The sequence below is a fragment of the Lepeophtheirus salmonis genome, chromosome 1, assembly GCF_016086655.4.
Source record: "Lepeophtheirus salmonis chromosome 1, UVic_Lsal_1.4, whole genome shotgun sequence".
In the NCBI taxonomy this organism is placed as follows: domain Eukaryota; kingdom Metazoa; phylum Arthropoda; class Copepoda; order Siphonostomatoida; family Caligidae; genus Lepeophtheirus; species Lepeophtheirus salmonis.
Window position 1 is genome coordinate 50,318,227 of NC_052131.2, and position 18,738 is coordinate 50,336,964.

At 33.0% G+C, this 18,738-nt stretch overlaps 1 protein-coding gene across 2 annotated transcripts in view; it reads right to left on the minus strand.

Moving 5' to 3' along the window:
• LOC121118950 (uncharacterized) overlaps positions 1-18,738 on the minus strand; it is a 232,018-nt gene that overhangs the window by 1,642 nt on the left and 211,638 nt on the right. For both annotated transcript variants that reach the window (XM_071894089.1, XM_071894090.1), the window contains exons 6-9: positions 1,033-1,179; positions 693-948; positions 339-630; positions 40-284 (exon numbers count right to left, since the gene is read on the minus strand). In XM_071894089.1, coding sequence (XP_071750190.1) covers positions 40-284; positions 339-630; positions 693-948; positions 1,033-1,179 — 940 coding nt within the window. The remainder of the gene's footprint in view (positions 1-39; positions 285-338; positions 631-692; positions 949-1,032; positions 1,180-18,738) is intronic.

Here is an 18,738-nt window from a genome sequence, read left to right on the forward strand (position 1 = left end):
TATTATCAAGACGTGACTTTTAATGATTCGATTCCTTACCTAAGAGTAGAGTAATTGGGCTCATCAGCTCGACCATCTGGTTTACGGATGAGTGTATAATGTGATGATTCGTTGTCATTATCAGCGATATTTTCTTGAAGAAGTGTGGCATAATTTGCTTCATCAACAACAGAGCCACCATCTCCAGCAGAGCGACCTCCTATGGAAGAGGATCCGCCAGAGACGTCACGAGAGTGATGAAGATGTTGTGATGAAGAAGGAAGAATTGGAAGTGGGGAATTTTGCTATAAGAAATAACATAATTATGTTTGTGGATTGTGGATATAAACTCGTCTTACATGTGGTCGAAAAGTTGACATGGATGAAGATGGTTTGTTATGTCCAGGACTAAAGAGCAGTGTTGAAACATTACCATTCATTTTAGTATCTTCAAAAGGGCCACGGAAATGAATGGGACCATCTATGTCATCACCGGACGAGGAAGGAGCTTTACTTTCACCATTGCTACTTCCACCAGTCCCATTGGATTGATCCCCATTGTTCTGCACGACGGATGCTGCAGCGACAGCATCTGCAATTAGTTGATTTGTGGAGGATCGAGAAACTTTACGACTCGCTTCTTCCTCACTCCTTGAAAAACAATTATGAACACATGTAAAAATGAATAGTCCTAAAATTAATTTATCAATTACCTTCGATGAGTAAAGAATATAACCACGACAATGATTACTAATATTATGAGTATGGAGAGAACAGAGATAATGGCAATGGTTCCAACGTTCACAGATCCATCATTTGACGTGAATCCAAGACCCATATTAGCCCACTCACCCAGACTTCGCGCTTTTTTCAAATTTAGAGATCCTACTGGATCATAAACACATGCAAAACTAACTGGATTCCAAATCCCGTTCTCAGAGCAGAATGAAGAGACGTGTGTCACGTTTTCTAATGTTTTGAAATAGAGAGAGATAGAGTTACAAATCAATGAGTTCCTCTAAATATCGAATACAACTGAAAATATCAACTCACTGTTTTCATAAATCATCTTAAAGCCGGGCTTGCATATGTAATGCGTGATACTCTGCCATGATGTTGAGCCATTGACGAGATTGAATCGAGCGTTGTGGACTTTGGGGGGTTGACCGCAAGTAATGGGTTTACAGGTGGGAGAATAGCCTGCAAAATATAGTAAAATAAGTTAGAATTCATAAATAGATTTCAAATGAGAAGAGATTAATCAAAAATCATAGACTATAAGTTAACATGAAAGAGTCGTATGACTCACTCCCATTTGGTTAGATGTGGGAATGATGAGGCTCTTATATGAAAATGCAGTTTTTAAATATTGTTCTGGGGGACAAAATATAGTAGCCACTTCAGGACGGTCCGCAGGATTATTGATATATTTAACCTTTTTGCTTGGTTTACAGATTGTTTTTGAAAAAAAATCCAAAAAATTAAAGATTTATGAAAAAAATTTCAAAAATCCATTACTATTCACAAAAAAACAAATTTTTTCCAAAAAAATTCAAATATAAACATTTTTAGGAAACAAAATTACAAAATTCAATTTCAAATATTAAATGTTTTCAAAAAAAATTCCAAAAATCCATAGCTATTAACAAAAAAAAGTATTACTATTGAAAAAAAATTCAAATATATTTTTTTTTTTCCAAAATGAAATTTCAAATATTAATGTTTTGAAATTTTTTTAAAAAATCCATAGCTATTCACAAAAAATTTCCAAAATTTTTTGGAAAAAAATTATAGATAAAAGCAAAAATTTTTTAATTTGGAGGGGGTATTGAGGAAAAAACAGCCCTCCAGCCCAGCCCCTGCGGAAGCTCCTGCACTTCAAAATGAAATGAAAGCAATATTCATGTTGAATCTTTTTGTTTTTGAAAACGCCGATATCTCAAAGCCATAATATTGTTGTTTTAATATACTTTGTACACTTTTTCGTCAAACCCAGGATAGAAAGGGCTTATATTCTTAGCCCTATATCACCATATTGTAGTGTGAGATCTAATGCGTATATTTTTGCGTTTAAAGTTTTGTTCTTAGAAATTCGTTTAACTTTTCAAAGTTTCACGCTTCCATGTTAGTAGTATTACATTTCTAATCTATCAATTTCATATAGATTAATATGCAATTGAAAAATAAGCTAAAAAATTTCAAATTATGGAAAAAAAATTGTTGTATCCAAATTTTTCGTGAAAATATCGCAATGTATTTAAAAATTAAATTCACTCAACCTCAAACTCCTTTTTAAAAATGTCACATCGACTCGTTGCTAGCAAGGATTATATTTTTCTCAAAAAATTGTACCTTTCAACTAATTAAACTATTAATTATTCAGATCAATCCTTCAAAGGACTCGCAAACTGCATGAAAATAGTAAAATTCTAAATGTCTATTTAAGAAATTATATTGTTGAAGCCAAATTTAGTCGTCTCATAAATCAATTGAAGGTTATATATTAGAGGCTAAATAGTTACCATTTCTGGGAGTATCTCAATCCATGAGTACAAAGTTCATAATTCATCAAATATATCAAGTGAAACATTGGTTCGCTTATGACAGTGATATTTCACTAACATAAAAGTTTACATTGTATTTCATTGACTGCTGTCAATTTTACTGTTTTTTTTTATTGGTTGAATACTAATAAACTCTTTTTAAGCTGTAAACAATTCCCAATAATTATTGAATAATAATTAAATAGTCGTGAAGAATTGGACCACAACTACCAAATGATTATGGACCTTTTTTTTCTCTATTTTTTTTTAATGGAACGGTAAAAACGTGGCTTGTATCTGTGTTCTAAATGTTGATTGGTTGAATTTAAATTAGGTGTTATTAAGCTGTAAACAATCTCCAATTATTATTAAATGATCACTCCATTAAGGGGAGATAAATTGGACCACCAAATAATTTTGTTTCTTTTTGGAAGAAAGTTTGCCAGAAATACTGAGGGTAACAATACATGTTACATATACTTAAGCCAGTTGAAACGGCCACCTGATCTAATCGTGTTACTGTACTATGCGGCCATATTTCGGAATACGCAGGAATTTGATAAGATAAAAAACTCTACTAAGCGTATACCTGGAATTCCTGGCCAGTGGTCACACAAATTAAATAGCTATATATTGGTTCATAAGTGAACTTGCTTTTAATGGTCATTTTTTTTTTTTGAAAATTTACATAGACTGTTGAGTACAAAAAAACAAAGAGTGATTAGTCAAAGACTTATCGATAAGGTTATAAATATGAAACATTTTTAAGCGTGCGAGCTTTGTTGATATCGGTCATATAAACAGTCTTTAATTATTTTATAAAGATTACTCTTGAGGAGAGAACATCTAAGTTGCATGATGCAATAAAGGTAACGACGTGTTTCATTTACATAAAATTATGTTGGTGGAATATTAAAAGGTTATAAATATACCAAAAAAATATAACAAATGAAAATAATCACCAGAATTGAGACCGAAGGACAATATATTGCAGTCTCGGTTCCGGTATGACTTTGTCAGTCCCAGTTCTAGCGGTTCAATAACCGGAAAGGCTAGACCGATAAGGGTACAACCTTGGCTACAACTGACTGAAATCGGTTCATTCACTGTCGAGATGGAAGCCAAAAGGCAGTTTTCTTTGTCTAACGGCTTAGTACAGATTTGACTGCCCTTATATAATATTTCTTTATGAATATAAAAAAATAAATTGAGAATATCTCATTTTCTAGATGTTCGTTCAAGATTAGTTTAGTGCTGAGGCATCACATCTTACTTATTGTTTGTTTAGGTAACTCCACAGTATCTCTAGATACCTCATCTAATCAGATATCTTTTATACATAAGTACATCATATCCAAGTAGTAATGACATATTTATATACTCAGGGATATTCTTATAAATAACACGCAGCCCTTCATCCAGAGGGTGAAATATGTTTGGCAAGGAATTGTCTCAAGGGAAATTAGAAGTGTTTTTATTATGTAAACACATTTATATCAAATGAACAGCAATTGAAGGAGGGGATTAAAGGTTCTTAGGAATGAAGGAATAAATAACTGCTCAAGACTCAATGATGCAAATCCCTTGTTCCAATCTATATGAAAGTTTTTTTTTTGTGTTCACGGGGCTTTTGTTTTTAAAACAAAAGACATTTGTGAACAACACCTGGCTGTATAAATGACTGACTTTCTACCAGTCCCTTCAAGGAAGAAACTATCATATATTATGGCTTTCATAATCTGAACAGAAGTTTTTTATTTTCCAAAGCTTTTGTCATTGTTATTTAACTATTGAAGACAAATCATCTAAGTATAGAGTAATAACTAGTGGGTCTGCTCATGAATGATGCTGATATTTTTGTAAGATCGCAAAGAGAAGAAGGGAGTGAGATATTACGGTGATACTGAATACCAAGTGGTCCATTAAAATCTAAACACTTTGAATTTTGAACTTCAACAAGATATAATTTATTAATGAACAATAGGATTTCAACAAAATTAATACTATAAATAGATGTTTATATGATCTCTCTTAATCATTATTGTATTTGGTGATACAAAAGAACTCAAAAGACTAATTCAAAAGGGTCTTCCAACGGAGGAGATGGTTTATTTCATTGGGGATGTCAAAAGCGGCCTCTCCACCCTCACAAGGCTCTTTCCACCCTCTTTTTGATATCTCTCTAGACAGTCTGGTGTGAAACCCCGAAATCTTTTCCATGGACCCTCATGGTCTTGAGGGGATTGACCTGAGTTGCTTTCTTTAACTCCTCCAGATCAAGTTTGGCCTTTTTGACAGAGCCCTTCTTCCTTTCCAACGTTTTGGACTTACTGAAGGTGTAGTCGGTGGTCCTGGAGATACCCAACTACTTGTAGTGACCGAATGGAAATTCGTCGATCACGTTCAAGTGTCCTTTTCTCGACTTGCAAGTAAACTAAAGCGCTTAGATTTGTTTTGTTTTGTAACTAATTGTGTATGTTTTAATATATCGAAATATGAATTAATTTCAATCACTCGACCTGCATTAATTATTTAATTATTAAGTGTTCATATTTCAATGTACCACCCGGTACATCAATTAATCTTACCCAATGACGTCATTTCTTCTTTGTGTTGTAGTTGACTAATGTAAGCTGTACCTTTATGAATATATTATAGTTTCAGCAATCAATTAGCATGATTTTCAATTATTTGTAATTATAATTATGTGGGGCATACCAATAACGAAATCCAAAGGGACATCTCCACCAAACACTGAGCTAGATAAATGTCTGACTTTCTACCCATCCCCCTCCTTTAACCAAAAAACTACAATATATTATGTACTATATATATATATATAAATCTTTTACACACTTATTATTGGAATAATTTAAGATTTATGGCCTCCGTTTTCCCCCAAACTTTACGTCGACTTTCTGGATTATTTTGTGGAATTGGAATCATATTATCGATATAGGTACTTGAGAATATATATGTACAAACATAAGACATTGTATCCAAGAAATATAGCACTTCTAGCATTGTTTTTGTGGATTTATGAGCACTCATTATTACTATTTGGAGTTTATAGGTTTATATACTTACAAATGTATAGGGCTTCAATACTTATTCCTATAGTCACCATTACGGTAAATTTAAGAGTCGACTACGAGTCTAAATAGTAGCAAAATATGTGTCAATACAAGATATTGATAATATATAAATTATCCATGTTTATACCATCAATGAATGATGGGCTATCTACAGAGTAGGGACTCTAAACTTGGGGTAGTATTTAAAAACGATTTTACCCCTGTTATTTTTAATTACGAGATGTAATCACGCAACCAAACGACAGTTGAAACAAAAATAAACAAATTAAGTTTGTATCCCATGTCTCTCACGTCGTTATCTTCATTGTATCACGCAACCTTTCATCCAAAAAGAAACAGAAAAAAGAAACCGAAATCATCTGTTAGTTATCCAAATAAGTCAATCATACCAACTGATATTTAATCTTATATACTCTCAGATTATCACCCTCATATTATTTCTTCACCCTTTTAAAATATTATTAAAATCTAGATGGTATTTTATTTGATATTGTATTATAATATTGCTTAGTAATATTTGATTAAAAGAGTAGTTAGGATTAGTTATTATATTATTTCTTTTAAGAAATAGCCAAAATTATTCATAGAATTAATAAAAAGGCCAATATATGTAGTATTTAAAGGACGAGGGATCAACCAGAAATTATATTCCTGTTCTTTTGGAAACGAAGCATATGTATGGAATAACTTATTACTTTGTGTATTTATGAAAAATAATAAATTATGAAATAGCCATTACGTATCAAGGGAGAAGAGGGAATCGACAGCTGACAACAAAATACACCAGGTATTTTTGTGTTAGCGAGATAACGCCGTGCTAAGTGTGTACAAATGTCGAAGCAACAACAGAAAGGCAACGCGTGTGGGATCTCTTAGGTGTCGTAGTCAGTGGCAAAAAGGTTGGAGATACCGTTTGCATCTCCATCCATGCTCCCTACAATAAAAAGAAGTCTATTACAGCCCGATACAGCCAAGAAGAACCAACACTTCCGGAGCAATCATATGGCTGACTTCTGGCCTGTCTCCATGTGGCCATACTCCAGCCCTGACCTCAACTCCCATGACTTTGCAGTTTGGGTAGAAAAACTTCTGCCGTACCTTCCATCCAAATTTGGTTTCACTCCGAGCTGTCATTATGAAAGTGTGGTACACCATGGACAGGACTTTCATCAGCAAGAGGAAACAACCACGGGCGTGTTGATCCTATTATTGCTTGTAAAGGAGGACATATTGAATACAAAATATAGCTAAATATAGTATTTAAACATATCACAAATTGATTAAATGAGTTGTCCTTTTTTGATTCCATAAAAATCACGTTCTTCGTAATTTAGTCATGCTTCACCACTCTGTATCAGTCAAACCTAGTCTAATGGTCACCTTTTTAAGCGTGTCACTCTACTAAGGAGCCATATCCAGTTGCTAACTGTAGAACTGTTACAAAATAAGAAACTTGAGGAGGTAACAGGCACTAATCGGTCACTTTTACAATTTCCTTTGCCTGACTACTTAACCATTTGTAAGTGAACTGTGATTTTCTACACCTCAGGTATTATAAACCTATCCTTAATTCCTTTGAAATAACATGTTATCCCCTGTAACACTTTTTAGTACATTCCAGATTGGTCTAGTCTGTAACAACAAAAAAATCAATTTTGTTGTAATTGTGATAATGTTTTTTTATTTTTAAGTTAGGTTATGAATCACACGCAAACTGACCAAAATTGATAAACACTCATTTTGTACTCAAAATTTGCTAAAAATAATGAATATTTTATAAAAATTGCATCAAAAATTAAATTCTTATCTTTTTACTATGATATTAATAAATTTGTTGACTTGTTGAGATCCCATACTAATACTGTTGAGGCAAAGGATATATTTCTTAGGAATACCAAGAGTTGATACAAGTATTTTTTAGCATTTTAGGGTATTTAAAAAAATGTTTCATACTTAAAAATTATAAGCTTGAGCCTATGTCGACTGTGTATATTATACTAAAATCCGTTTTTTTCTTACGGTGATCTTTTATCCCAGCTCAATAACTGTGTTAAAAAAGGATGTTTATTAATGGAAGGTTAATACAGGTTTGACTATATTATGTAATGAGCGTTTTCAAGTTACGTCACGTTTTGGGAGTTCATAGTTGGTATTTGCGTGAAATAGAATAGAAAAATTTCAAAATAATCTTAATGTAACTTCATTAAATTACTTTAAAATTAAAAATAAAATGACTGCACATGCAATGAAGGCAAAGAAAAAAATTGCTATTTGAATTTAATCAAATTAATAGGTACTGAAAACCCCTATTAAATAGCTACATTTGAATAACTAATTTTGCAGATTTTACATTAATTAAGAACTAAACAAGGAGCATAATTTGATAAAAATGTGTGACCGTTAATTTATGGAAATATCTCTGTATAACGATGTAATAACATATATTTAGTATATTTTAGGGCTTGATATATAATAAAACTAGGCAGAAGAGGGTAGATTTTGATAAAGGCTTAAGGCTCGTTTGTCCTATATAGGCATCCAATAGTTATCTACCTTTCTTAATATAAATGAAAAGAGGAGTTTCATTCTTGTAAAAATTGGTTGTTTATACCCCCAAAATGGCCGACATCATCATGAAAACACTCCTTTTTTTTGTTGGTCAAATTTTTACCTCCTTATCCACGGTAGAAGCTTACTATTTTCTTAATTTTTATGATAAGAAGTGTTTTTATTCTGGTAAAATTTGGTTGGTTAGGCCTCCAAGATGTCCAACATCAACAATGCAAGCATCATATGGAAAGTTTTTTTAATCAAATTGTATGGAAATCTTTATTATTTTATTTATCGCAACTCTACAATTTGGTCATGAAAATATAGCGTTCTGTAAAGATTTAACGTTTATACCGAGGATCTCATTTGTTGAAATAGAGATTCACTCAAAGCTCCAGGAAGGAAGAAAAAAAATGATTTAAAGATTTATTTTGAAAGCTTGTAAAAAGTATACACTATATTATTGCATAAGAAAGCTTTTCGATGATGAATATATTATCAGTTTTTTTTTTTGCGTTAAATCCTATTCAAAATATGTTTTAGATTGTAATGGTTTATAAATATTCAAGAAATCATACAACACCAGGGACCACACAACAAGAAGCCTCATGGCCACCATACTTTTATATACAATTATTATATTGTAGCAAAAAGTTTACTTACTTTTTTTGGGTACAATTTTTGTATCATCACTTAAAAAAAATGGTGCACGGAGCCTGATCACTAGATTTAAAATTCTTGCAAGGAAAAAAAGAGTGGGAGGAGAAGGCCGGAGCGAGACATATGGTACTACTGAATTAAAACCCTTGTTAATATCAGCTCCTTGTTATATGATTTTTTATTTTTTTTGGGCGGGAGATGGGGGGTTGTAAAGGAACTACTGCTATAAAGAATACAATTCTTCTACATTAAAAATAGTATTAGTGTGGGAATACATTGATTGAAATATAAACTCATAAATATTTATTTTATTTATTGAATTTTTAAAATAATTTACACCAAAGATAGGCAATAATGCATATTTCAGAGGGATAAGTTAACACACCCAGAAACTATTAAGTAATGAACAAAAAATAAAAAAAGAGCACACGCAACAACAGTTTTTATTCATACTGAAGAAAGTTTTTTCTTTTCCTAAGCTTTTGTGATTAGAATTTAGTTCCAGAGGAGTTAACTTCCTTTTCTCCTACATACAAGATATCATTAAAATATACAAAATTGGATCAAACGTTTTCGTGTGCTTTTAAAAGACGGAGATTAACCCTGAGGATTTGTTGCAGAGTTAAAATCCTTGTTGGTCTCAGAGTTGAATTGTGGATCGACATAGGTGTAATTCTTGTTCATTTCCTCCAAGTATAAATTAATCACTTGTGTGTGTGCTCATGAAAAACGGAGACTAACCCTGATGATTTGTAAAGGAGTTAATAGTTTAAATCCGTGTTGGACTCAGATTAGAATTATGGATCCAAAACGAAGTAATTCCTGCCTATGTTCTTGCTTGATACAGAGCGGATTTTTCTAAAATTTCCTTACTCCCAGGGTTGCTTGCAGATAATTTAATGAAACGTCATGACAGCTAAGCTGCTCTCCTCCAAATTCTCAGCATTACTATGTTGATTTTCGGCTTACTTTTTTCGTAGATTGGCCATATTTTCTACAACGTTAGTTATATATTAGCCTGTTCCAAAATGATTTGGACGGTTTGTTTGAAGGGAAAGGTTGAGAGTTAGCTACAAAATTCTAGCAGCATCGATTTTTCTAATAAATTTGTTGGTGGAAAAACATTCCGTAGTTATTAAGAAACTAAATTGTTAATGCCTACATACCACATTTGAGCATGTTTTTCAATTCGTCGTTGAACAAGGAGACTCATAATTTTCGCTCGTACTTTTTGATACGCTAAAAACTAGCCAAAGATCTGAGATCCTCACCGACCTCACTATCGTTGACCCTGATGCCTGCCTTAGTAAGATCAAGGATGGTACTGTTAAGTTCGAGAAAGGTGTCTCATCAGGACGTCCTCGGGAGGAGACAAGGACATCCAACAACATCGCCCAAGTCAAGGACCTGGTAAAGAACACACCCCGATTGAGCGTTCGAGAAGTCTCAACAGAGCTTTCCCTACCACCCACAGCGATTTTTAGAATCCTGACTGTTCATCTCCGCTTCAAAACCCTCCTCAGCGTTTGGGTACCTCAGTCTCTCTCTTAGGAAAACAAGTATGACGGATGGAAGTGCTATGGGGCCCTGATTAAGCTCCTCCAGGACCACTGGAAGTAGTTTCTGAGTCTCGCCTGTTTGTACAGGACGAATCATGAAGCACCTGCTCCGGGGTTACGATTTTGATAGCCATGAAGACCTCAGACACGGGATTCAGCGGGCGATGAAGTTAGTGAACGGAGAAGAGCTCTTCAGGTAGTTGTGGGAGTTGGAAAAGCATTACCACGACGTTATCCGAGCTGCAGGAGACTAGGTGATATGATTGAGTTCGTTATTTAAACTTTCCATTGTAATTTACACTCATACTGGACAGTCTCAATAATTTTGGAACAACTTAATATATACAAATATTTTATTTTTATCTCACCACTAGAGTTATACCTTCTACACCGCTCCTACGCCCATAGCTTGATTGCCACAACCTATAAAAAAGGAAGTTATGTTGCTGCACCCTGTTTATACCCTAAAAATATGTACAGGGGGTTCCCAAACTTTTTTTTGATAAAAAGTAACAACAACAACAAGCTTTCACATATGACGACACGATTATTTTCCCCTAACCTGAGATCCTTTTCATAACAAACAACCAAAAACATATTATGTTTAAAAAAACAACAACTTGGAAACAACTGGTGCAACAGCTTCACTCTTTGATGATGCGAATAGGAAAGGAAGGGGTTTCACTTTTCCTTTTAAAAAACATTTTTTTTTCTTACAAAGAAGGAAGAAAATTAATTTCCTTTTTTTTAGTGCAAAATTGTTGCATTAATCAGCAATGCAAATAATAAATACATACAGTCCTAATATTATGCAAATCCTAATCTAATAAGCTTATTCAAAAGACTACATCGAGGTAGACTGAGAAAGCAGATGTCAAAGAGAAAGAGAGCTTAATGAAAAATAGACGAAAATGTAATTGAATTAAACATCCTTCAAAGAAAAATTAGTGTACAACATAGCATTGTCACCAATATGTGATGAGGGATTTCATAGCCTCCAGCCTTACATATGTATTTTTAAGACGACGAAGGGAATGGAATCTTTTCCATATACCACAAAATTAGCATGTTGTTTTTTTTGTGGTGGAGATGTAGGGATATATTGTACACTACTCATAATCATCCCTGGAGCAAGAAACAACACTCGTCAAATAGTAGGGGGTCTCTTTAATCAAAAGTCATTCATGAGGATTCGAGGAGAAAAGGGGGAAGAGAAATGACGCAATTTTCATTTGATTAAAATAAAATGACTTTTGGTACTTTGCAACGTTATTTTTCCCTTAGTAATTATCCTAGGGAAATGAGTTTAATGATCTTCATCTGTCAAAAATGTAGAAATGTTTTTTTTTGTCTAACGACAAGAGTTGCAAAATGTAAAAAGAAACCCCTAAATATTAACATGATAACCCTGACAATTTAAAGAATGTTTGGAAGAAGTGTAGCTTAGTTGTCATGACGTTAAATTAGAGTATCACCTAGCTGCAAGAGAGAGGAAATAAATGAATACAAACCCCAATCCGTATACAGCAAGGACATAGACAGGAATTACTCCAATGTCGAGCCTCATTTCTACTCCGAGTCCCACTGGCACTTTGATCTCTATATTTAAAAAATAATTGAAATCGTTTTTTTTTCTCTATTGACTAAAAGTTTCGTTATGAACAATAATTCCAGATAATTTACATGGTATCTCTGGCGATTTGAAGAATGTTTCGAAGGGAAGGAGCTTATCTGTCACAGCGTTTCATTATATTATTCATCAATTCTACTTTGAGTCCAACAAGGACTTACACTTATAACTCCACAACACATTCTCCTTGTTTAAGCTGTCATGACGTTTAAACATATAATTCCAAAGTAAATAATACGTGTTATTTTCCGTCTTTCATTATTTTATGTAAATGCATGATGCCATACTTTGATGCCCTCTCTTCTATAGTTAAAGAATAACTATAACAGGTTTGGATCAGATTTAACAGGTTTTAACAGATCGTTATGATGCTAATTTCTCTCTCTGAAGTAAGTATTGTTGTCTATCTTTGGTGTAAATTGATTTAAAAATAAAATAAATATATATAATAATAATATTTTCCGTGAACTTGATGTAGAGGGTTCTTCTCTTTATATAAATAACTCAATTTCTCTCCCCATAATAATAAAACAGGCAGCAGATATTGACGAGCACTATTAACAAGCCACTACCTCGAGAATAGAAGCCCGCAAGGAGTCGACAGTATTATGTGCACGCTCTCTTCAAGACTCCCTGCACATAATAACCTAATGAGCTCAGTTCCGGGAAGGTAGGAGGACACATATCCATTTATTTTAATCATGTGTTCCATTAATTTATTATCAGTTATGAGTCCAAAACGATCACAAGTCTTTTTTGTAGGTGTTCCCATCCTATCAGACTCCTTGAAAACCTTAGAAACATCGTAAACTGTTGATTGGTGGCAGTTTTCTAAACTCAATAATCTCTTTGGGTGTGCCACCGGTACAGAAACACAAAATAATGGCGGCACAGCGTTTGTATTCGGAGGAAATTTCAAAGATTTTACGTTTTTCTCCTCTTTATAGCAGTAATTCATTTTCTCCGTCCATAATCATATAAAAGGCAGCTGATATCAACAGGGTTCCTATTTCAGTAGTACCATTTGTAACGCTCTCGTTTTGACCTTTTTTCCTTAAGAAAAATGTCAACTCCTTTTATAAGCTTCCTCTTAAATATTCATATAGAAACAGCTGAAAGTGTAAGCTTAAGAGAAAGCATCTGAATGTTCCCTCGTTCGTGATTTATATGGAAAAGTTACTTGCTAGTAGATGTCAAATAAATTATCATCGTGTGTTCATTGTTTAAGTTATGACGATTCAATTTCATTATTTTATAGAACAGTAAATGGAATATGAATGGAATAAAAAAAACGCTATAAATCTAAAAACAAAAGCCTGCATAATGATTTGATTCTTCTATTTTTTTTACCGCAGTTTTTCGAAATATATGTATATTAGGGTGAGCCAAGTGCTCAAGAAATTCTTTAATATTGATAGATTCCCTTCATCCTCATGATATATAAGCTATTAAGGCGTAAGAAGTTTTTGATTAGATATTGAAAATGAACTCCTTGAATAATGTTTTTACAAAGTAAAAAAGAAGGCAATGAGGTAAGTGTTCATATTTTTTGAGACTCTCGTCCGCCTTATGGAAAACAAATGGATAATTAATAATAATAAAAAAAATGGTGTTCCTTTTTTTTAACCAGTGTATTGTAATCTTAAAAATATATTTTACAAATTTTGTCTTCGAGTAAATTCAAAAACTCAAAAATGTGATTTTTATAATTTTTTGATTATTTCCTAAATTGGGTTGACTAATAGTATATTTTAATGAATTTGGAGTGACGTGTTAATTAACAGAGATGAAAATAATATGACCTCCCCATATGTTAAAAAAAGAGATACTCAAAAATAACGTGGACATCCTTTGGGAGCTATCATGACGTTTCATCTCACAGCTGCTTGCTAAAGACCACCTACTTACAAATTAATGACAAGCCAACAACCAAGATATCACGATAGGCAAAGATTATCCGTCCCTCACGAAATTCTTCTCCGGAGAAAGGGAAAGGGGGTGTAGATACATGTGCGCTCCCTCCTACCTCCTCCTATAGCGATTAGAAAAGGAGAAACGGTTGAACGTGCACTCTTTCTTCTCTTTGATTCATTATTTAATAAGAAGTGTCTGTGTTAACATCTCTCTCTAAAAGATTTTTTTTTTGCCTATCTTAGGTCTCAATTGTTTTTCAAATTCATAATATAATAAATGTATTTGAATTTAAATATAATTATAACATTTTTCCTACACAAATGCAATTTTAAATGTAGAAGTTTCCCCTCTTTATAGAAGTAATACATTTTCTCCCCCTAAATCATATAACAGGCAGCTTATATTAACATGGGGCATAACCATGTGTCTTCACCTCGCGCTCTTTCACAAATACCCAGACTTCCCATGTCCACGCACGACACTCTTGTAGCTTGAGTAAATAAAGATTATATGCGTACTTATTCCAACGGTTTCTTATTCATGTAACTAGTGGTTATGAATCCTTACACAGGTCTCTTCAACAGCTTTGCTAAATAAATAATTATTATTTTAGAGAGCACGATCTTATATTTTCAAATTTTTATAGCTCTGCGTATCCATAGTAACTGATCTGGGTTGATATGACCTTCATACTTAGGGGTGTAAATCTTAAGTTTTTATATTTAAATATATGACAGTTTATTTTTATATTCCAACGCAGTTATCATTATTCTCTAGCTTTGGGAGATTTCATCGGAGTAACAAGTGAATAACTTATTTTATACTTATTCTTCGCTCTTCAATAACAAAAGAATAATGATGACAGCTTTGGAAAATAAACATTTCTTAACAGGTAGGATTTATAAAAAAGAGCACGATCTTTCATTTTCATATTTTTTTTAACCACCTCTTCAATAACGTAGACCTATAAATAGTAATAAAAATCGTGTGACTTTTGGGCATATTAAAAAGCCCCCCAAAATCAGCATGGTAACCCTGACAATTTGAAGAATGTTTGAGAGGAGAGCAGCTTAGCTGTCATGATGTTTTATTAGATCAGCTACAAGCAGCTATTACAAGGGAAGAGGGGAGAAGGAATTCCGATGTTGATCCTCAATTCTACTCCCAGTTCAACAAGGACTTACAATTATAACTCCGCAACAAGGTTTCTCAAGGTTGAGCACAAAATAATGTTTAATCAGGTTTTGAATATAACTTAATGTAGTAGGAAAGGAAGTTCAATACACAGAAGTTAAATAATAATGACAACAGTTGAGGAAAAGAAAATTCATTCTTTAGATGACTAATGCGTAAAAAATATACACTATTTACATCACTACCTATATACAGTACCCATAATATGTGGCAACCAGGGCATCCGCATCACCCTAATGTATGTATACATAACATGAATGGATGAATGAAATAGAGACAACAATACGTTTGAACCAAATAAATAGTTGACATAAATCTATTGATAAAAAAAATAAAATATATATATATATATAATAAAGCTCACCCGAAAGAATGGTTTTATCTTGCAAATACGGAGTGAGGAAAGCCTTTCATTTCCCCCTTTTTTTTGTTAATTCATAACACCTCAGTGACTATATTCTAATTTTTATATGCTTCAATCCTAACTAGGAGTGAAGAAAATAAAAAAAAGATATCAAGGACCATTGGACTTGTTGCTCATGAGGATGAAAGCCGTTTCCATGGCAGTAATGAAAAAAAAAAAAAAAAGGTGGGAGACTGATTAGGAAATTAGTCTTAGGACCGATTCGACACTAGCTACTAATACATAACATGTCATTACCTTTTCCCCCCTCACAACCTTTCCTAGGAAAAGAGAAAAAAAAGGGCCCAAAATCAGTTGAAAGTAATTAACCAATTCTTTCCATGCATGGAATTGTTATTTAACCATTGTTGGGAGTTGACGTTCAGAGTTTGTGAACAAGCACTAATTTGAATTCAACCAATCAACGTTCAAAATACAGAGAAGGGAAAAGAAGCAGACAAATCTACAGCTGACAAGAAAAACGTGAGGATTTTTTGTTCGTGAGGTAACAACACTGTTGTTGTCATTTTGTTGAAGGGATTTAGAGATATTCATGAGAGTCCAACAAGGGGCTACATCAAGATTGTGTGATGTTCGAAACATACATATAACTAAATACAAAGTAAATAAATAAAATCTTGAGTATTTGTATGTGTAAATATGAGTAATTGAGTAGCTCCTAAGTCTGAAGTACTACAGGAGAAACCCACGAAGACACGAGGGAGGTATAAGTGTGTCTGTGTGTGTGGAAGTATCGGAGATTTTATTATTTAAGTGGATAAAAGATAAATAGATTTATGTCTTTTATACAACGAGGGAAACACAAAAACATTTCCTTCCCCTATCTCTTCCTTCGTAGAGAGGAATGACAAGGACTTTTCTGTAGTTTCTTAATAGATTAAGAAAATATGGTCCTTTCCTCCTCCCCTTCATCCCTGTTTCTCTTCACTTTCCTTCCCTCAACAGCACATCTTACAGTGATTTTGTTATTTTTACTTATTTGAAAAACACTTGTACATATATGGCACGTTGTTACTTTGATTATATTTTTCACCCGAAATCTCGTTATTGGATCTCGTTAGTAGTATTGTTTCATTCCTTATTTATTCGGTTCAGTCCAGTTCAGCCATAGGACCGATCCTATCAGTTCTTGGGACCGTTCCTTTGGACTGTGAATACTAGAACTGATTTAAAAAGAAGAAATAAAATTGATTTACCTCATCAAGGACCGAACTTTATAAGTTTTAGTACTGATATGCAGGATTAAACTGGATCGGATCGAAACTGAACGGGACGGGACTGTAGTCTTTAGTACTTAGTAAGGACCGGCATAACCCTACTCGTTGGTATCTAGTGAATACAGTGATATTTAATTAATAAGACGAAGAAATAAACCATTTAAGTGTATTCTACACAAATTTATTAACCGTCCGTTATTGAACTGGGATATTATACACCCCAAAAATGTACAAAAAGACTTCTTTTTCCATTGAATTTGTATTTGTTCGCTAGTACCTGAAACATTCATTGTGATGATATCCCATTATTTATTTATCTTCAAAACGACTTGTTTAAGATTTAATCGTATATTGACCAATTTTTAAACGGGGTTTAGTTAATATAATCAACTGTTTTGCTTAAAAGTCCTTTTATTGATAATTGTTCACAACTTAACAAGAGCTAATTCTAATTCAACCAAATCAGCGATCAGGATACTGATTAGGAGATAAGAAGCATATAACTTGACAGCTGACAACAAAACAAACCGTATATTTTTGGGTTAGTGATGAAACGCCGCGATGGGTCTAAGTAGTGATGAAAATCAGTTGATTTTGTGTTTAAAAAACAAAACAAAAATCAACATAGTAATCCTGAGAATTTCACGGACCACAGGAGGAATTACTCTTATATTTATCCTCAATTCTTCTCTGAGTCAAGTAACAATAATTATTACTTAACAAGAAATCCAAAAATAATTTGGAAAAAGTTGCAGAAAAATCGACAGCTCTTGATGTACAATTTTATATAGTGGCATAACACAGTATACAATATTATTCACTTTGTGAAAAAATCCCTTAAATGACACTTTCAGAAATGAATGCAATCCCATTGCATGTAATATTATTTAACAATGGGATTCTCGGAAACAATTTTACGAATTTTAATTTAACTTTTTATTGTATTTTTTTATGTTTTTTACCCAGCACATTAATGAAGAAATAACAAAGGCAAAAGACATGACTTTTGATTAATAAATAAAATGTGGTTTCAATAATAATAGAAAAGTTAAACTGCGTTTGACATTGGATTTTCTAAAACTAACCATAAAACCATGCTTCAATGCACATTTTCAAATTACAAGCCATTAAATGAATTGTTGATCCTTTAATTATAAATTATTTTTGTTATTATATAAATAAGGGCAGAATAACTTATTATCATCATAAGATTAAGCAAGAATGGGGACAGTTGTAACACTTTTGAGTATTTGGCTCAATTACTCCGACCTAGCTAGACTTGGACTTACACAATTTTTACACAACATAATTACATACAATATAGGATAACATCAGATAAAACAATTATAAGCAGCTGTGACGAGGTGGGATAAACAAGGACAGTATCAAAAAATCACTCCAATATCGATCGCCAATTCTACACTGAGTCCAACAAGGACTTACTATTATAACTTCACAACAAATCCCCAGGATTACTTTCTGTCTTCCATGAACACATAAACGGTATTTTTTCGTTCAAAATCGTTTTTTTTTAAAAATTATTATTATTCGCTTTATGGAACAGAGTCTCTGGTACACTTTTAAAGCCATTGCTTAGCTTGAATCGTATTTTTGTCCCATCAAGACAAAAGAAAAATTAAAAACACAAAATTATTTTTGATCCATTGTTTTGGAAATAACTAAAGTCGCGTCACACTTTGTACAATAAATCACAAACTAAAGAACAGATTGTCATGAAATTTTGAATGGTTTATTTTGAAGGTTGGTACTCACTGTAAATGAGGTGAATTAAAAAAAAATAGATTCATCTATGTGTGAAGCCCTGGACTTTCCAGCCCATGTTTGATATATCGAGTTGGTTAAGAACAGTTTGTAAAAATGAATAAAATCTCAGAAGCAGTTACGTCAACTCCTATTTTATACAACCCTATAATATAAAATATGAGTTGAGGACTCATTTTAGCAACGAGCGT